General features: G+C 41.8%; 1 protein-coding gene across 7 annotated transcripts in view; it reads left to right on the top strand.

The window, feature by feature from the left end:
* babam2 (BRISC and BRCA1 A complex member 2) overlaps positions 1-21,795 on the top strand; it is a 205,920-nt gene that overhangs the window by 56,503 nt on the left and 127,622 nt on the right. For 5 of the 7 annotated variants that reach the window (XM_078542696.1, XM_078542692.1, XM_078542693.1 and 2 more), the window contains exon 5: positions 6,715-6,909. The exons of the other annotated variants lie outside the window; for them this stretch is intronic. In XM_078542696.1, coding sequence (XP_078398822.1) covers positions 6,715-6,909 — 195 coding nt within the window. The remainder of the gene's footprint in view (positions 1-6,714; positions 6,910-21,795) is intronic. 7 annotated transcript variants of the gene reach the window in all.

Below are 21,795 nucleotides of genomic sequence, written 5' to 3'. Positions count from 1 at the left end.
TGGGGACAGTCAGGAGGGTAGTCAAGGGGTCGGAAGAGTAGCCCAGGTGATTGGCGGGGGTGGGAGGGTAGTTGGGGGCTTGGGAGAGTGGTTGGGTGGGGATAATGGGGGGTCCAGTTGGGGGTCAGGATGAGACGGTGGTCAGTAGTATAGTTACCCAAGAGTTAGAAGTGATTTTAATCCTTCTAACTTTTCCTGGGTAACTATTCTGCTAAGAGAGTCGGAACCATCCGATGTCCCCAATTTAAATCAGAGTATAGGATGGTTCCAGGTGCAAGGTAATTGCTCATTGAAAGTTTAAACTTCCCGGGCAATTCCCTTGCAGTGCCTGTATGGGGAAGTCCCCCAGCACATCTTCTGGGATACCTTCGGACACAGCCGCCCAGGGAACAGATGTTCTGGGCCAATGAGTAACTCCAGTTACTAATCACTGAACAGTCTTATTTATCCCAGCACAGTGATGAAATGATCCTTACATTTCACACACATTTTCTCCTGTTAACATTTCCACTTTCAGAAGCCAGTGGTCATTACATAATTTTATTTGACTGTCCTCCTGACACCCAGCCCATGTCACCAACTGAATATTTTTGTTGTAGTATAGATCTTGCAAAGCTCAGTCTGTTTTTGGAGATTATACAGTCATTCAAATGAGTTATTAGGTTTTTGTACCCTATAGCACTCTGGATCCATAAATTGCTATTTACAAAACAAACTAGTTTTGTAAAATTTATTAGCAAAATATAGCAAAATGTATTGTTGTTTGGAAGTGTTTTTGCTGTTGCACTGAGAGATTAGATTCCAGGATTAAGATCCTGTCACATTAAGATCTATCAAAACCTGACACTAGAATGTTGAGACCCATATTTTCATTGTAAAATCTAAATAAACTTCAAGTGTCAGAATGTTCAAATTCTGTTAAGAGTAAAGCTCTGCTTCATGGACAGTTATTATCTGGTTCTCAGTTAAAATTACCTGTGAGGTAGCTATGTTTTCAACAAGTCTGTTAGTTGCTGAATTTTGGTTCACTATGAAGGGCTTTCTCATTTTTTTTTGTGCGTCAACTGAGTCAATCTCCTATCTTGTGTGGAGAATAAAGAAATAAGATTAGCTACCTTGAAAGGCCTGCAAATGTTCTTTAAATTGAAGCACCTTCAATGCACTATATGCATACCTCCCAGTCACCTGGCTTGCTGAGAATGTTTATTTTATAAGACCATAAGACATAGGAGCAGAAATTAGGCCATTCGGCCCATCAAGTCTGCTCCGCCATTCAATCATGGCTGATAAATTTCTCAACCCCATTCTCCCGCCTTCTCCCCATAACCTTTGATCCCCTTACCAATCAAGAACCTGTCTCCGTCTTAAATACACTCAATGACCTGGCCTCCACAGCCTTCTGTGGCAATGAATTCCATAGATTCACCACTCTCTGGCTAAAGAAGTTTCTCCTCATCTCTGTTCTATAAGGTGACCTTTACTCTAAGGCTGTGCCCTCGGGTCCTAGTCTCTCCTACTAATTGATACATCTTCCCCACGTCCACTCTATCCAGGCCTTTCAGTATTCTGTAAGTTTCAATCAGATCCCCCCCTCCATCGAGTATAGACCCAGAGTCCTCAAACGTTCCTCATATGTTAAGCTTTTCATTCCTGGGATCATTCTCGTGAACCTCTTCTGGACCCTCTCCAGGGCCAGCACATCCTTCCTGAGATACGGGGCCCAAAATTGCTCACAATATTCTAAATGTGGTCTGTCCAGAGCCTTATAAAGCCTCAGCAGCACATCCCTGCTTTTATATTCTAGTCCTCTCGAAATAAATGCCAACATTGCATTTGCCTTCCTAACTACCGACTCAACCTGCAAGTTAACCTTAAGAGAATCCTGGACTAGGACTCCCAAGTCCCTTTGCACTCCAGATTTCTGAATTCTCTCCCCATTTAGAAAATAGTCTATGCCCCTATTCTTCCTACCAAAGTGCATGATCTCATACTTCCCCACGTTGTATTCCATCTGCCACTTCTTTGCCCATTCTCCTAGCCTGTCCAAATCCTTCTGCAGCCTCCCCGCCTCCTCAATACTACCTGTCCCTCCACCTATCTTTGCATCATCTGCAAACTTAGCCAGGATGCCCTCAGTTCCTTCATCTAGATCATTAATGTATAAAGTGAAAAGTTGTGCTCCCAACACTGACCCCTGCGGAACTCCACTAGTCACCAGCCGCCATCCTGAGAAGGACCCCCTTATCCCCACTCACTGGCTCCTGCCAGACAGCCAATCTTCTATCCATGCTAGTACCTTACCTGTAACACCATGGGCTCTTATCTTACTGAGCAACCTCCTGTGTGGCACCTTGTCAAAGGCCTTCTGAAAGTCCAAGTAGATAACATCCATTGGCTCTCCTTTGTCTAACCTACTCGTTACCTCCTCAAAGAATTCTAACAGATTTGTCAGGCATGACCTCCCCTTGATGAAACCATGCTGACTTTGCCCTATTTTACCATGCACTTCCATGTATTCTGAAATCTCATTCTTAATAATGGACTGTAAAATCTTACCAACAACCAAGGTCAGGCTAATCGGCCTGTAATTTCCCATCTTTTGCCTCACTCCCTTCTTAAACAGGAGGGTTACATTAGCGATTTTCCAGTCCTCTGGGACCCTCCCTGACTCGAGTGATTCCTGAAAGATCACCACTAACGCCTCCACTATCTCTTCAGCTATCTCCTTCAGAACTCTGGGGTGTAATCCATCTGGTCCAGGTGATTTATCCACCTTCAGACCTTTCCGTTTTCTTAGCACCTTCTCCTTGGTAATGGCCACCATACTCACCTCTGCCCCCTGACTCTCTTGAACTTTGGGGATGTTACTCGTGTCTTCCACCGTGAAGACTGACGCAAAGTACCCATTCAGTTCCTCCGCCATTTCTTTGTTCCCCACTACTACTTCTCCAGTGTCATTTTCCAGCGGCCCAATGTCCACTTTTGCCTCTCTCTTACCCTTTATATATCTCAAAAAACTCTTGTAATGTTCTTTTATATTACAGGCTAGTTTACCTTCATATTTAATCTTCTCCCTCCTTATTCCTTTTTTAGTTGTCCTCTTTTTTTTGCTTTCCACAACTCATTTTCTTTGATTTGAAATGAGTTGAAGTTCTGCCCTTGGAAGAAGATTTTTAGTACTAGAACATCATGGTTTTCACAAATGTTTTAGAGAGACATTGGGCTCGATTTTCATGGAGCCAAGAATGCATAACAAGGCTTGGCTGAGAGCCCAGAAATCCATTCGACTGTTGAAACAGCTGATCCCTAGAAAGAACATTGCTTGATTGACAGCTCTGCTCTCTGATATCTTCTGTCAATTGCGCAATTATTATTTACACAAGATAAAGAGGTTTCAAGTGCTTACAGTTTCTGCTGTTGATACTTTAAATGTCTGGATGATTGCCACTTTTATGGGCCAGGAGTAAAAAGGAGGTTTTTTTAAGAAAGTGAAAGTTATCAATGAATGACTGGCTCTTTTAAAGGTTTTGTTTTACACATTCTGTTGCCATGATAGGGTTCATTGGTTTTATATAGTGTCTTAGTGGGTGAGCGGACATGGAAGTGCCATAGCTTGACATCGGGGGCATGAGGGGCTTTGGGGTTGTTTGGGGGCATACCTTGGCATGGGGGGGCATGAGGGGCCTTGGGTGGCACAAGTGGGGCATGGGGAGTGTGTGGGGGCTGAGGAGGGGTGAGAGCTAGAGGGCCTTACTTTTTTCATTATAACAGTGACAAAGTCCCAAAGCAATGAGGCGAGCCTTTCAAACAGCTTGCTCAGCACCCGGCAGCCCTTGTGGCTTCCTGCGAACTTTCTCCCGGGTTGGCTGGCCCAATTGCAGCCCACAGCAACCCCCCAACCCCAAACCGATCGAATGAAGCATCCTGTCACTTTATCCCAAGGCAAGTGGGCTGAGCTGGGAAATTTCCCGACTCCCAGTACCCACCTGGAAAATGAAAATCAAGCCCGTTGTCCCTTGCAGTTTTCCCCAGAGATGGCATGGAAAGCCCTAGCCTGTAATTTATGGAAAATACCTGATTTTTCTAAATCATTATCAAATTTGGTGGCTTGATACCACTGTCACTTGACGACCAAAAGAATCGATTTTTAAAGTAATTGCAGATGTTTGTGAACAGATAGCTGTTTCTGCTAATACACATATATGGCGGGTATTTCATTACTATAGTTTTAAAGGTGTTAATTGAATGTAATCTCTAATCTTGGAAAATGTTACTTAGTCTTTCTTGATATGGAAAGGAGGATTGCATGGAAGCTCACTGGGCACTTGGAGCTTGTGCAGCAGAAGCTCAAATATTTCTGCATCAGCTGGTGCTGAAATCATGAATGGAATTGAAAGAGTAATTGAGTATATTATGGTCATTATCACTGTAGGAGTTTAAACAGGTAGTTCAAAGAAGGCTGTGCCAAGCTATTTATAGGCTAATAATTTTAACTTGGCCAAACCTGTGTATGTACATCTTGGAATAAGGTAGTGATGTTAATCTTCAAATAACTGAATATCATCCATATGACTAATTACCATTGCTCAAATAATAGTCTAAAAGTAATGTATTTTAGTGCAATTTTATAGCAATAATGATATTAGCAATTTCTTCGGAACAGTTCTGTCCTGAGCTCTGAAGAAGTCATATGGACTTGAAATGTTAACTCCATAGATACTGCCAGACCTGCTGAGTTTTTCCAGCATTTTCTGTTTTTATTTCTTCTGTACATGTGATGAGTTATCAGCCCAAAACTATGTCTGTTGAATTGTGATAAGATTTACCATAGTTTCTGCACATTCAAATAACTGTTCAAATGATTTTATTGAAATGCCTGTGAAAGGTTTGAATTACAAGAGCTACTTATTTCTATTATTAAATGCTCATAAAACTTTCTGGAAGCATATCTTTCTTTTGAAAACATTGCCCACTACTTGATCTGCATATTTCACTTGTCTATCCAAGTTTGAAAAAGGGTTGTGGAAGCCGACCCTGCAGTAACTTTCAAAGGGAACATAAGAAATAGGAGCAGGAATAGGCCATTCGGCCACTCAATCCTGCCCCTGCATTCAATGCAATTATGGCTGATCTGCCCCAGGCCTCAACTGCTCTTTCGTGCCAGCTCCCCATAGCCCTCAACTCCCTGATATTTCAAAAATCTATCTACCTCCTCTTTAAATTCTTTCAGTGATCTAACCTCCACACCTCTCTGGGGTAGAGAGTTCTAGACGTTCACTACCCTCAGAGAGAAGAAATTCCTTTGCATATCTGTTTTAAATGAGTGTCCTCTTATTCTGTAACTATGTCCCATAGTTCGAGATTCCCCCACTAGCGGAAACACCTTCTGAACATCTACCCTGTGAAGCCCCTTCAGAATCTTGTATGTTTCAATAAGATCACCCTCATTCTTCTAAACTCCAATGAATAAAGGCCTAACCTATTTAGCCATTCCTGATAAGTCAACCCCTTCATCCCAGGAATCAGCCTAGTGAATCTCTTTTGAACTGCCTCCAATGCCAGTATATCCTTTCTTAAATATGGGGACCAAAACTGTACACAGTACTCCAGGGTGCAGCCTCACCAATACCTTGTACAGTTGTAACAAGACTTCCCTACTTTTAAACTCCAACCCCCTAGCAATACATGCCAAAATTCCATTTGTCGCCTTAATGACTTACTGCACCTGCATGCTAACATTTTGTCTTTCATGCACAAGATCATCCAGATCCCTCTGCTGAACTTTTTGGAGTCTCTCTACATTTAAATAATAGTCTGCCTTTTGATTCTTCCTACCAAAATGCATGATCTCTCACTTTCCTACATTAAACTCCATCTGCCAAGTTTTTGCCCACTCACTCAACCTATCTATATTCCCTTGCAGAGTCCTTATGCCCTCATCACAATATGCCCTCCCACCTATCTTTGTATTATCAGCAAATTTGGATACATTACATTCTGCCCCCTCCTCCAAGTCATTAATATAAATAGTAAATAATTGAGGCCATAGGACTGATCCTTGCGGCACTCCATTAGTTACGTCTTTCCACCCTGAAAAAGACCCATTAATCCCAACTCTGTTTTCTGTGTGTTAACCAATCCTGAATCCATGCTAATAGATTTTGATATACGTTTGAAAAGAAAAGGTGTTGCTGGGCTATGGAGAAAGAGTGGGGGAATGGAACTAATTAGATAGCTCTTTCAAAGAGTTGTAGGCATGATGGGCCGAATGGTCCCTTCTGTGCTGCAAGATTCTGCAATTCTCCATGGTATTTTACAATAGAAGTGTGCAGCCAGCTGCTGGTATAGAGTTCTCTTTAGTATAAACTGGTCTTACAGGGAAATGACTATTCAAATTTGGGTCGACAAATCTGCTATCAGAGTGAGCCCTTTTTGTTTGTACAATTGTGCCACAGTCTCTGTATTACACTGTGGAACCCAACAGCCCTACAGAGCTCTGGCATTGAATACAACTGTGAACTGGGAGCAGAGCACTACATTTATCATGGAAGCAGCAAAAAAGTTAGTAAAGTAAAAGCACCTGTGGATAGAAAAGCATGGTGTGGTCTAAACCCAATATAAGTGTTTAAAATAAATTTGTGTTGAGGTCTGCAGAGAGCTTCAGAACACTAATCCAAATATTTTTTCTGTCTCTGTCTTTGCCACATTGTGCAGCATCTGAATGACTGGAACTCCCAGAATCCAGACTGTCTTCTGCTTGTAATTAAAGAACTGGTGCAGCAGTACCACAAATACCAATGTGATCGACTCCACGAGAGCTCACGCCTTATGTTTGAATATACAGCCCTACAGGAGGGGCCTGAATTTGGAGACAACATGGAAATCTATGCAGGAAGAAAGAATAACTGGGTAAATTTGTTGTTTAATAGATACTAAAAGAGCGACTAGTATGAATAATTTTTGATTTTAATAGTAACTTCAGGTATAAAGAGGGCTACTGTATCATTAGCCTGGAGCTCTTTATGTCTATGTCTTCTCCATCTCAGAGTCCTGATTCATTTTGTTGACTTTTTTAATGTGAAACCTGTACTCATCAAGGTGAAAGATCGTGACTGGATCTTGCTGAAACAGGACATGTCATGGTATGGCCCATTAGTTACACTTTTTCCTGCATCCTTCAGCTCATCATAACTTGTTGGAAGTGCAAGCTGATAACAGTGTTAGAAGGAAAACAGACATCTGGGATCTTAGTGAACAGTGGAACTAACAATGTATCTCCTTAACCAGTGAGAATGTAAGAAATAGGAGCAGGAGAAGACAATATGGCCCATTGAATCTGCTCTGCCATTCAATACAATCATGTCTGATCTTGGGCTTCAACTCCACTTTCCTGCCCCCTCCCCATACCACTTGATTTCTTGAGAGACCAAAAATCTGGCTATTCTAGCCTTAACTATATTCAATGATGGTGCATCCACAACCCTCCGGTGTCGAGAATTCCAGAGATTCACAACCCTTTGAGTGAAGAAATATCTCCTCATCCTAAATGCTCGGCCCCTTATTCTGAAACTATGCTCCTTTGTTCTAGGTTTAAGGATTGAGAAAGAAATAGGCATTGAAGAAGGACCGGGTAAAGAAAGAAATGAAGAGCAGGGAAGAAATTAAATTAAAAGGGTGAAAGGTCAGAAAGGGAAAGTAAGAAAAATAAATTAAAATTTGATATTTTTAAAATCTCTAGCAATCATTTATTACATACAGAAAAGAGATTGAACACCTTAAATTGTTCCCATCTGGGCCAGTGAGGTTGCTCTGCATTGTGTTAACTGTTATAACATCATTAAAAGGGTACTTGCTTTCTTAATTACAAGACCTAACTCTCTGCAGTAAATTTAATGGGAAAATAATGTGTAAATCAAGCAAGTTCTTAATAACGGGGAGGCTAAGGGTGAGATGCATCTGTTCAAAAGAGGTGTCAGCTGTGGCTCAGTTCATAGCACCCTCGCCTTTGAATCAGAAGGTTGTGGGTTCATGTCCCACTCCCGGAAACCAAGAACTGTGAATGTACTCGAAAGAGTTACATGCGAACTGTTGATAACTCGAAAGAGTTACAACTGCCAGAGATCAAAAATTGGTGCATCTGTTCAAAGCAAACAGCAGCTGAGCAGCATAAATGGAATGGTGAGTTCTGGAGATACACAACTTGCATCGTATATCCTAATCCCATAAATTTGCTGACTAATTTGCACATTAACACTACCATACATTATTAACACACCATTATTTTCCCAGCAATATCTGGCCCATTAGTCATCATTAAGTGGCCTAACATAGTTTGACATAGGGTACAATAGAGGGAATATTACTTTAACAGTGGGACTGAGAAGACTAAGTCCTGCTACACCAGCATGGTATTTATTTTCATTTACCGCACAAGCTGTCCTATGCATGTCTGAATGAGATTGTTAAGTAAAGAATATAAACAGAAATGCTGGAAACACTCAGCAGGGCAGGCAGTTTCTGGGGATAGCAAAACAGATTTAGTATTTCAGATCTGTGACCTTTTGTCAGAACTGGAAATTGTTACAGATGTAACGAGTTTTAAGCAAGTATGGAGCCTTTGAAAGGGGGTGGTGGAGGGGAAGAAAGCATAGAAAGCTACGTCTTTGATAGGGTGGAAGGCAGGGAGCGATTAAATAACAAAATGGGATGATGGTGCACAGCAAAGGGGGTTAGTAACGGGACAAATTCAACTGACTGAGACTGCTGAAACACATTATCTTAAAGCCCCTGTTCATGCCCACTGACTATTCAAAGAACTTATTTCTGTTTAAAAACACCAGTCCACAAAGTTCTGCATTAAATTTGCATATTAAAGGTGTCTGTACATATTTCTTTTACCATAACAGTAATGTACAATAATATTAGATGTTCAATTCTAATTAATATAAAGAAATTAAAGACTTGCTATATAATACTATTCACATCCTCAGGATGGCCCAAAGCACTTCACAGCAAATTAAGCACTTTTGAAGTATAGGCACTGTTGTATTCTCGGCAAGGACTGCAGTCAATTGCACATGGCAATGTTTCATAAGAGCTGTGAAATATTTGAGCAGATTATCTATTTAAATTGTTGACTGAGAGATAGATTTTGGCCTGGTCACTAGGAGAACTTCGTTGTGAAACAGCAAGCAATAAACAAAAGCTGAATGTTGAAACAAAATAAATTATAATTCCTGAATATTACTATTTCACCCATATTTGATCCTGAAGGATGATTTGTTGCTGACACAGGAAAATACTGTTACATGGGCATACCTAATAATAACGTAAACACTAAAAAGAAACACACTGAGGTCTTGTTATTTACAACATGTGTCTCAGCTGGGATTTACAAGCAACTATATTAAAACAGAGTTTAGCATTTGAAAGTATATTTGGTAAGGTGCATCAGACATGGTCAAGGGTACAACAATTTTGCCAGGCCTTCTGTGATACTTCAATACCAAATAAACCATCAGTGTCCAGATGTAAATATTTTAATGTGCGTTATACTTACGTACGAGAATGGGCAGGGCAGCAGAGAAGATTCCCTTTTAGATCTGAAAAGGCCCATGAGCTTCTCACCTTTAGCATTTGAAGCAGGAACAGAAGATGCATCGATCAAACAAGAGTTGTTTCTCCACTACTTGAAGAATGACATTCAAATATGTGGTGTGCAACTTCGCTTTTCTTACCAATCTTCGAGTAAAGAGGTTTCTCGCAGGAGAATATTAGATTTCTTGTTGATTATCTTAACTTGATGGCCTTTAGTTATGCTGTTCCTCATGAGGCAACATTCTCTCTCTATTCACTCTTATGAAAATTATTCATAAGTTTAAAGACCTATTAGGTCACCCCTCAGCCTTTTTTCAAGAGAAAAAGAGACCCAGCCTGTCAATCCTTTTTTGATATGTATACCCTTGCATTTCTGATATCATCCTTGTAACTCTTCACTGCTTCTCTGCACCCTCTCCATTTCCTCTATCTTCTTATTAAAATATGGTGACCAGAACTGCACATGGCACTCAAAGTATGGTCTAAGTAAAGTTTGACACAGTTTTAACTATAACTTCCCTTTCAATTCTATATTACAGGTTTTTAAGAGCGGCTGTGTCCTTCATTTTACACCTATGTGCTCTGTGGCAATTAGGGTGTGACCTACAGGGGTCATAGGTATTGCAAAAAAATTTGTGCACTTGCAGTATCCTAAAAATGGAAGTTACCATAGGTTTGCCACATATGCAGAATTAATGATGTTTTAGTCAGGCAATTTATTTGGATTGCCTTGTATTTGTTACTGATGAAAAGAGTAAACAGTTTGGTAATTTTTCTGCATACTAAGGAAAATATGAAAACTATTTAGTTTCCAAATATTTCCTCAGTAAACTTGTCATCTTTTTAGTACAATGTAAATAAGAGAGAAAAAAATCCTCAGCTCTTCATTATTCTATGCTTAATCATATTATCTAATCTGATAGTCTACTTCAGCTGAGGGAATACTGCATTGTCCATAACAGTCACTGCATTTAAAATTAATTTTAAGTAAAGTGTTTTGATATATTTCTAAGACACATGATAGGCAATGTACAAGTTTTACATGCTGTGTCGGAGAAGTTTTGTTTAAGCCTGTTTAGATTTATAGTCTTGGAGAAGTAAAAAATTTCCAGAAAAAAAATAACATGCTACTTCCTTCTGTTCAGGCTCTTGGCAAATACCAAATTACTTCCTTTGTTGAGTTGCCAACAACATAATGTTCTTTGAAAATTATAAAATATGTTTCTGCTCATAAATGTTTCAAATTGCCTATAAGTCTTCTGAAACTGTGGCATGCACTTTTTCACATCCCGTTGTGTTTCCTTTGAACTATATGTTCCCTTATAGATTTTTCATAAAACTAAGTCACTAATAGAAAAAGGAAATGGATAAATTCAAAAGCAGTTCAGAGCAATAAACAACAGGATTATACTACAGTGTGACTAGTAGCTACACAAATCACGTAAATAAAAACTTTTTAGTAGTAGTTTTATTAACAATAATGTGTATATATAAAATATATATAAATATTATATATACACACACACAACTTCTCCATCCAACCTCCAAGGCAGTACTTGGGAATCCCCCAATGATCTATCCTTGAACTCTCACTTCCTTATCTACACACTACCCCTTGATGACATAATCCTCGAGTACGGAGTAAGCTTCCCTATTTACGCTGCTGATGCTCAGTTCTACTTCTCTAGCATCTTGCTGTGCTGCTCCAATATGCCTATAATGTCATACTGCTTATCTGAATTTCAGTGTTGATTTCCTATGGGCAAATATTGTTAAGACCAAAACTATTATCTTCAGCCCTGTTCACAAAACTCCCTTCCAAACATCTCTGCCTCCCTAACTCTCTCCTTATTAATGTCCACCTCTTTAATCAAATTTTTTGTCATGCTTCCTAATATCCTTCTTTAGCTGCACGTCTTTTTTTCTCATGACACATTCACAAAGTGCCATGAGATGTTTTCTCTACATTAAAGGTGCTTCTTTATAGATGCAACTTAAAAAGCACAAATTTTTCTCAGAATTTATGAGCAACGCTTATAATGTATAGAATTCCTTTTACCCATTCCCTGTTAAAATCTCTTCGGATGATAAGATACCTAAAGAGTTACCTGCTTCCAACCTATCTGACCAAGAGGTGTGTGTGGTGGAGGTGGGAGAAAGCAGTATAGCTGCCACTCAGTGTCTCCTCAAAAGTCTCATCTTGCATTAGTTGATAGCACTCTTCCCTCTGCTTGAGAAGGCTATGGATTCAAGCCCCATTCTCAGACTTGAACATGTAATGTAAGTTAACAATGAATGCGCTGCAGTACTCAAGAACTGCTCCAGGACTTGCCTTTTGGATGAAATATTAAAAACAAAATCACAGGGAACTCTGAAAGAAAAGGAGGGAGATCTTCTCTGCCTTGGCCAACATTCCTGTGAACTAACACCAACTAAATGGATTACTTAAAATCTGTTATTAAAAGAGCCTTTTTTGGTGTTTAGAAGAGTAGTGACAGCAAAAGTCCATCTGGTCCATGACACCAATGCAGCTTCACCTACATATACAGCATTATCCCCATCCCAACTACCCGCCCCTTACCATCACACAATTTCATAGAAGAGACTAGAAAAGAGTAAAAGCCTTAAAGTATTTACCTAAATTGACCAATAAAATTCCACTCTGAAACTCAAAACCAGTCGGACATACTGCAGGATACCACAGTGACTGATGTTGCTAGGACTTTGTAACCACCTATGTATTATAACTCAACATTATTTCCACTCACAAGAGCCCTCCATCTCCCTTTTGAATTGTTGCAGTAAACCCATGCTCATGGCATGTACTCTCAACCTATTCTTGAAGTCAGCAACTCTGCGGAAAGTGCTTCCTAGTTTCTAACCTTGGCTTTTGTAACTTACACTGATGGTCCTAGCTCACCCCTGCTTTGCTTGCTCAAATAACCTATCCAGTTTGGTTGGAATCTACTCATTTCGTTATTTTAAAGATCTCAATCATATCCTTTTGAAGTCTACCCATGGTAAAAGGATCTAACAGTAAGCATCTAAGTCTGTCCTGACAACCAAGAGTCTTTAAGCTATATAAGGGGCTATGGCGTAGTGGTAATGTCACTGAGCTAGTAATCCAGAGACCCAGGGTAATGCTCTGGGAACCCGGGTTCAAATTTCAAAAAAAAAAATAATGACCATGAAACCATTGTCAATTGTTGTAAAAACCCATCTGGTTCACTAATGTCCTTTAGGGAAGAAAATCTGCTGTCCCTACATGTGACTCCAGACCCACAGCAATGTGGTTGACTCTTAAATGCCCCCTGAAATGGCCTAGCAAACCACTCAGTTGTATCAAACCGCTACAAAATCTCAAAAAAGGATGGAAACTGGACGGACCACTCAGCATTGACCGAGGTACCGGAAACGACGCCGGCAAACTCAGTCTGGTCGGCCCTGCAAAATCCTCCTCACTAACAGCTGGGGGCTAGTGCCACAATTTGGAGAGTTATCTCACAGACTAGTCAAGCAACGGCCTGACATAGTCATCCTCACGGAATCATATTATACAGTTAATGCCCCAGGCATCACCATCACCATCCCTGTCCTGTCCCACCGGCAGGGCAGACCCAGCAGAGGTGGTGGCACAGGGGCATATAGGCGAGAGGGAGTTGCCCTGGGAGTCCTCAACATTGACTCTGGACCCCATGAAGTCTCATGGCATCAGGACAAACATGGGCCAGGAAACCTGCTGATTACCACAGACTGCCCTCCCTCGGCTGATGAACCTGTGCTCCTTCATGTTGAACACCACTTGGAGGACACACTGAGGGTGGCAAAGGGGCAGAATGTACTCTGGGTGGGGGACTTCAATGCCTATCACCAAGAATGGCTCAGTAGCACCACTACTAACTGAGCTGGCTGAGTCCTAAAGGACATAGCTGCTAGACTTGGTCTGCGGCAGGTGATGAGAGAACCAACAAGAGGGAAAAACATACTTGACCTCATCCTCACCAACCTGCCTGCTGTAGATGCAACTGTCCAAGACAGTATCTGTGGGAGTGACCACCGCACAATAGTTGTGGACACAAAGTCCCGCCTTCACATTGAGGGTACCCTCCATCGTGTTGCATGGCAATATCACCATGCTAAATGGGATGGATTTCAAACAGATCTAGCAACTCGAGACTGGGCATCCATGAGGCACTGTGGGCCATCAGCAGCAGCAGAATTGTGCTCGAACATAATTGGTAAATTCATGGCCTGGTATATCCCCCAGTCTACCATTACCATCAAGCCAGGGGATCAACTCTGGCTCAATGAAGAGTGCAGGAGGGCATGCCAGGAGCAGCACTAGGCATACCTAAAAATGAGATGTCAACCTGGTGAAGCCATAACACAGCACTACTGCCAAACAGCATAAGCAGCAAGTGATAGACAGAGCTAAGCGACCCCACAACCAACGGATCAGATCTAAACTCTGCAGTCCCACCACACCCAGTCGTGAATGGTGGTGGTCACTTAACTCACTGGAAGAGGAGGCTCCATAAATATCCCTATTCTCAATGATGGGCGAGCCCAGCACATCAGTGCAAAAGATAAGGCTGAAGCATTTGCTACAATCTTCAGCCAGAAGTGCCGAGTGGATGATCCATCTCGGCCTCCTTTGGAGGTTCCCAGCATCACAGATGTCAGTCTTCAGCCAATTCGATTCATTCCACGTGATATTAAAACACGGCTGAAGGCACTGGATACTACAAAGGTTATGGGCCCTGACATTATTCCAACAAAAGCACTGAAGACTTGTGCTCCAAAACTTGCCGCTCCCCTAGCTAAGCTGTTCCAGTACAGCTACAGCACTGGCATCTACCTGGCAATGTGGAAAATTGCCTAGGTATGTCCTGTACACAAAAAGCAAGACAAATCCAACCCAGCCTATTACCGTCCCATCAGTCTACTCTCAACCATCAGTAAAGTAATGGAAAGGGTCATCACCAATGCTATCGAGTGGCACTTGCTTAGCAATAACTTGCTCACTGACGCCCAGTTTGTGTTCCGCCATGGCCACTCAGCTCCTGACCTTGTTACAACCTTGGTTCAAACATGGACAAAAGAGCTGAACTTCCAAGGTGAGGTGAGTGTGTCTGCCCTTGACATCAAGGCCACATTTGACTGAGCGTGGCATCAAGGAGCCCTAGCAAAACTGGAGTCAGTGGAATCAAGGGGAAAACTCTCCGCTGGTTGGAGTCATACAAAGGAAGATGGTTGTGGTTTTTGGAGGTCCGCCATCTCAGCTCCAGGACATCACTGCAGGAGTTTCACAGGGTAGTATCCTCGGCCCAACCATCTTCAGCTGCTTCATCAATGACCTTCCTTCCACCATAAGGTCAGAAGTGGGGATGTTCACTGATGATTGCACAATGTTCAGCAGCATTTGTGACTCCTCAGATACTGAAGCAATCCATGTCCAAATGCAGCAAGACCTGGACAATATCGAGGCTTGGGCTGACAAATGCCAAGTAACATTCGCACCGCACAGGTGCCAGGCAATGACCATCTCCAACAAGAGCACCTTCCAAACCCATGATCGCTACCACGTAGAAGGACAGCAGACAGATGGGAACACCACCACCTGGAAGTTCCCCTCCAAGCCACTCATCATCCTGACTCAGAAATATATCTCCATTCCTTCACTGTCGCTAGGTCAAAATCATGGAACTCCCTTCCTAACAGTACTATGGGTGTACTTACACCACAGGGACTGCAGCGGTTCAAAAAGGCAGTTCATCACCACCTTCTCAAGGGTAACTAGGGATGGGCAATAAATTCTGGCCCAGCCAGCAAATCCCATAACCTGTGAATGAATAAAAGAGCTCAACATTCTTGAACTGTATTCAAGAGAACTATTTTAGCCAGCATGTAACAAACCCAATGAGAGGGAGTGCAATTCTAGGTTTAGTCTTAGGAAATGAAGCTGGGCAAGTGGATGAAGTCGCAGTGGGTGGAAATAATAACCATAATAGATTTAGCATAATTATGGAAAGGGATAAAGATGGAACAGGAGTAAAAGTTCTAAATTGGGGAAAGACAAATTTTATGATGCTGAGAGATGACCTGGTGAAAGTGGACTGGTTACAGCTACTTGAAGGAAAATCAGTAGGAAGTATTCAAAAATGAGATTCTATGGACACAGTGTGGACATGTCCCCACAAAACTAAAGGGTGGTACTGCCAAATCTAGAACCCCCTTGTTATCTAGAAGCATACAGGGTAAGATGCAGCAGCAAAAGAAACCTATGACTGTCGCAAAAGAAAATACGTTGGAAAACTTAGAGGTGTATAGTAAATGAAGTGGTGAACTAAAAAAGGAAATCAGGAAAGCAAAGAGAGGAAATGAAACAATATTGGCGGGTAAAATCAAGGAAAACCCAAAGATATTTTATCAGTACAATAAGAGCAAAAGGATAACTAAGGAAAGGATAGAGCCCATTAGGGACGTACAAGGTAACTTGTGTGTTGATGCAGAAGACGTGGGCAGGGTTTTCAATGAGTACTTTGTCTCTGCACCCACAAAGGAGAGGGATGATGCAGACATTCTAGTTAATGAGGAAGAGTCTGAAATATTAGATATACTGAGAGAAGTCGCACTCGAGGGACTGACATCCTTGAAGGTGGATAAATCACCAGGGCATGATGGATTATATCCCAGACTGTTAAAATAAGCCAAGGAAGAAATAGCAGATGCCCTGAAGATAATTTTTCAATCTTCTCTGGATACAGGTGAGGGACGAGAGGATAGAAGGTCTGTTAATGTTGTACCATTGTTTAAAAAAGAGTGCGAGGGATAGGCCAATAATTGTAGGCTGGTCAGTGTGACTTCGGTGGTGGGCCAATTATTAGAATTAATTTTGAGAGCCGGAATAAACTGTCACTTAGAAAGGCAAGGATTAATCTGGGATAGTCGGCATGGTTTTGTTAAGGGAAAGTCGTGTCTTACTAACTTGATTGAATCTTTTCAGGAAGTAACAAGGAGGAGTAATGAGGGTAGTGTAGTGGATGCAGTCTACATGAATTTTAGTAAGGCATTTGACACGGTCCCACATGGCAGACTGGTCAGAAAAGTAAAAGCTCTTGGGATACAAGGGAATGTGTTAAGTGGGATCCAGGAAGCGAAGGGTAATGATCAACAGATGTTTTTACGAATGGAAAGAGTTTCCAGTGGTGCTCCACAGGGGCCAATGTTGGGTCCATTGCTGTTTATGGTTATATTAATGATTTGGACTTAAATGTGGGAGGCATCTTTGGGAAATTTGCAGATGACACAAAAATCGGCTGCGTAGTTGATAGTGAAGAGGATAGCCTTGGACTCAAATGATATTAATAGTTCGGCTGAGTGAGCTGAAAAGTGGCAGATGGAATTCAATCTGGAGAAATGTGTGGTAATGCATTTTGGGAGGGCAAACAAAGCAAGGGAATACACAATAAACGGGAGGGTATTGAGAGGGGTAGAAGAAGTGAGAGACCCTGGAGTGCATGTCCACAGGTCCCTGAAGGTGGCAGACAGGTAGATAAGGTGGTAAAGAAGGCATATGGAATGCTTTCCTTTATTGCAAGAGGTGTAGAATACAAAAGCAGGGATGTATTACTGGAACTTTATAAAATGCTGGTTAGGCCACAGTTGGAGTTTTGCGTACAGTTCTGGTCACCACATTACCGGAAGTACATAATTGCCCTGATGAGATTTACAAGAATGTTGCCAGGACTGGAAAATTGCAGCTATGATGAAAGATTGGGTAGGCTAGGGTTATTTTCCTTAGAACAGAGGAGGCTGAGGGGTGACTTGATTGAGGTGCACAGAATTATGGGACCTAGATAGGGTAGACAGAGAGGACTTGTTTCCCGTAGCTGAGAGGTCAATTACCACAGGGCACAGATTTAAGGTGATTGGGAGAAGAATTAGAAGAGAGATCAGGAAAAACTTTTTCACCCAGAGGGTGGTAGGTGTCTGGAATTCACTGCCTGGGTTGATGTTGAGGCACAAACCCTCAACTCATTGAAAACATACCTGGGCCAGTACCTGAAGTGCTGTTACCTGCAAGGAGTTGGATCAGGATGAGTACAGCCTTGTGCTATAAGCCTCAGTCAGGGTACTGTCAGGCTGTCTGCTTATGAGTAGACTAGAGCCCAGCCAAATACTAATTTGATGACTGCAATCATTGAGCTGTGTAAACCCTGAACAACCCAACTGCAATGTGTAGGGATATCTGCAGCATGTTACATGTGTACTGTAGCCGTGGCCCCTTTATAGTTTGATCCTTCTTGTCTTTTCACATTCCTTTGTGAGGGGCAAATGATCAATCATACCAAATCAAAATTTTGCCCAAATTCTAATGGATTCTAGCAAGAATATGCACCACGAGTTAAAGTGCCCAAATCCATCAGTTGCCATTTGAGCCTTCTGAGCATGTCTCAGTGGAACCTTGATCTCCATGTCCCAAACCAGTAATTGTTAGAGTGCCCCTTCAATCAGCCCAAAAGTGTAGTAGTCGACCATTCCTACAAGTCCTCAGACTATGGCATTATTTTTTCCAAGGTTATTTTTCATCTGTGTCATTACATCAGGCTGTCGAGATGGTGCTGCTCCAATTCTATTTCGAGACAAGCTTCCAACCTACTCATGTTAATGTCCTTCCTATTGCTCTTGAAGCTCATCATTTGCAAGTTTCCCTCCTTCCAATAACTCTCCTGCCTCTTGCTTGAACCCTGGAGCCCATTGTCATTGTCGTCAATATGCCCCGCCCGCCCCCACGCCCCCAGAACTGTTTTCTGTGGATATCCTCGTGCCCCTTGTTGGACCCCCCCCCCCCCCCCCCCCCCCACCCACAATGAGACCATCGACTCCCCTTCTCTTACTGACCAGTTCCTCATTTACGGGTTGAAGATGCCTCCCCTAACAGTGCCACCTGCTGCCTAGTACCAAGCCACCAACCCCCCAGGACCTAAATGTGTGAGGCTCTGACCATGCCCTGCGCACCATGCTGTACACGAAAGATACTGTACAGACAGACCCTCCCGTCTCACTGGACCAGGACCAAGACATGGGTGCCAGGCATAGTCCATGTTAAAAAGCATGCAGAGAGCCGAGGGGAGTTCATTTTAAAAAGCACGCGGAGAGCGAGGGGAGTTCATTTGACGAATCGAATAACTAGGGATGTAGAGAGGGCTTTAAAGTATGTGGAGGAGAGGAAGGTTCTGGAGAGGGGATACATAGGCTTACAAAGCAAAAGGATATGGCAACTTTGAAGGGCAGCTACTTAGGTAATGATACCCAGAGTGTGACAGGAAGGGACATAGTGTACAAACATAAATAAACAGCAGCAAATAGGGTCAAAGGGGGAAAAATGGTAAAAAGGCAAAATTAATGGCTCTTTACTTAAACGCACGCAGTATTCAGAACAAAACAAATGAATTAATAGCACAAATAGAGGTAAATGGGTATGATATTACAGCCATTACAGAGACATGGTTACAAGGAGATCAAAGCTGGGAACTAAAGATTCATGGGTATGTGACCTTTTGAAAGGACAGGCGGGAAGGGAAGGATAGTGGGGTAGCTTTGTTAGTATGGGATGGAATAAGTACGATAGCAAGAAATGACCTTGGATCGGAAGATGTAGAATCCATATGAGTGGAGCTAAGAAATAACCAGGGGAATAAGACACTGGTGGGAGCAGTCTATAGGCCCCTTAACAGTAGCTATAGTGTAGGACAGAGAATAAATCAGGAGATAATGGGGCATGTAAAAAAGGCAGTACTTTAATTAGGGGTGACTTTCATGTAGATTAGGAAAATCAAATTGGCAGAGGAAGCCACGAGCAAGAATTTTTAGAGTGTATTTGGGACAGTTTCCGAGAACAATATGTTGTGGATCCATATCAGGCTTTTTTGGATCTGGTTATGTGTAATGAAGCAGGTTTTAACAAATTACCTCAGAGCAACAGATCCCCATGGAAACAGTGACCATAACATGGTAGAATTTAGCATTCAGCTTGAGAGTGAGAAACTTGGGTCGGAAACAACTGTGCTAAACTTAAAGAAGGGTAATTACAAAGAAATGAGGGACAGAGTTGGCTGGAGTGGACTGGGAAAAGAGTTCAGCAGAAAAGACGGTTGTTGAACAGTGGCAGACTATTAAGAAAATAATTCATGACTCACATCAAAGATATACCCCAGTGAGCAGGAAGGATAGTTGGAAGGGTGTAAACCAACCATAGTTAACTAAGGAAGTTAAGGATAGTATCAAATTGAAAGAAAAAAAACGTACATTGTGGCAAAGATTAGTGGTAAGCCAGAGGATTGGGAACATTTTAAAAACCAACAAAAGATGACCAGAAAAACAATGAAGAGGGAGGGAGAAAATAAACTTTGAAGGTAAACTAGCAAGCAATATAAAAACGGACAATAAGAGCTTCTTTAAATATATGAAAAAGAAGAGAGAGGCCAAAGTGAACATAGGCCCCTTAGAGAATGAGGCTGGGAAATAATGGGGAACCAGGAAATGGCAGAGGAGTTGACTAAATACTTTGCATCAGCCTTCATGGTAGAAGACACTAATAGCATTCCAAAAATACTAAATAATCAAGGGGCAAAAGAGGGGGATGAAATAAATACAATAACTATCACTAGAGAAAAATTGTTAGAGAAACTGATGGGGCTAAAGGCCGATAAGTCCTCTGGACCTGAGGGTTGTGTCCTAGGATATTAAAGGAAGTAGCTACAGAGATAGTGGATGTAATGGCGGTAATCTTCCAAGAATCCTTAGATTCTGGAAAGGTCCCAGAGGATTTGGAAACTGCCAATGCAACATCCTTATTCAAAAAGGGAGGAAGACAAAAAACAAGTAACTATAGGCCAGTTAGCTTAACATCTGTCATTGGGAAAATGTTAGAGTCTATTATAAAGGATGTAATAACAGAGCGATTAGAAATGAATAATACAATCAAGCAGAGTCAGCATAGCTTTATTAAGAGAAAATCATGCCTGACAAATTTATTAGAATTCTTTGAGGAGGTAACAAGCAGGATAGATAAAGGGGAACCATTAGATGTAATATATTTGGATTTCCAAAAGATGTTCAATAAAAGATAAGAGCCCATGGTGTTGGGGGTAGTATATTAGCATGGATAGAGGATTGGCTAACTAATAGAAGACAGAGTTAAAATAAGGGGGCATTTTCATGATGACAACCTGCAACAAGTGGAGTGCCATAGGGATCAGTGCTGGGGCCACAATTATTTACAACATATGTTAATGACTTGGACGAGGGAACTGAATGTACTATCATCAAGTTTGCGAATGACACAAAAATAGATGGGAAGCCAAGTGGTGAGGATGATACAAAGAGCCTACAGAGGGACATAGACAGGTTAAGTGAGTGGGTGAAAACTTGGCAGATGGAATATAATGTGGGAAAGTGTGAGGTTATGCACTTTGGCAGGAAGAATAGAGGAGCTGAATATTATTTAAATGGAGAAAGACTGCAGAAGGCTGCAGCGCAGAGGGATTTGGGGGCCCTCGTGAATGAATCTCAAAAACGTAGCATACGAGTTCAGCAGGTAATAGGGAAGGCAAATAGAATGTTAGTCTTTATTTCAAAGGGAATGGAGTATAAAAATAGGGAAGCCTTGCTAAAACTATAGAAGGTACTCGTTAGATTACACCTAGAATACTGTGAACAGTTTTGGCCCCCTTATCTAAGGAAAGATATACTAGCATTGGAGTCAGTCCAGAGAAGGTTCACTCAGTTGATCCTGGGTATGGAGGGATTTTCTTTTGAGGAGAGGTTGAATAGATTGTGCCTGTACTCACTGGAATTTAGAAGAATGAGAGGCAATCTTGTTGAAACATATAAGATTCTTAAGGGGCTTGACAGAGTGGATGCTGAGAGGTTGTTTCCCCTTGTGGGAGAGTCTAGGACCAGAGGGTATAATCTCAGAGTAAGGGGTCACCCATTTAAAACAGAGATGAGGAGGAATTTCTTCTCTGAGGGTGGTGAATCTGTGGAATTCTTTACCGCAGAGGGCTGTGGAGGCTGGGTCATTAAGTATATTCAAGGTTGAGATAGACAGTTTTTTAATCAGCAAGGGAATCGAGGGTTATGGGGAAAAGGCAGGAAAGTAGCATTGAGGATTATCAGATCAGCCATGATCTC

The sequence above is a fragment of the Cetorhinus maximus genome, chromosome 5 (assembly GCF_964194155.1).
Source record: "Cetorhinus maximus chromosome 5, sCetMax3.hap1.1, whole genome shotgun sequence".
NCBI lineage: Eukaryota > Metazoa > Chordata > Chondrichthyes > Lamniformes > Cetorhinidae > Cetorhinus > Cetorhinus maximus.
This window is presented reverse-complemented; position numbering and strand designations above follow the sequence as displayed.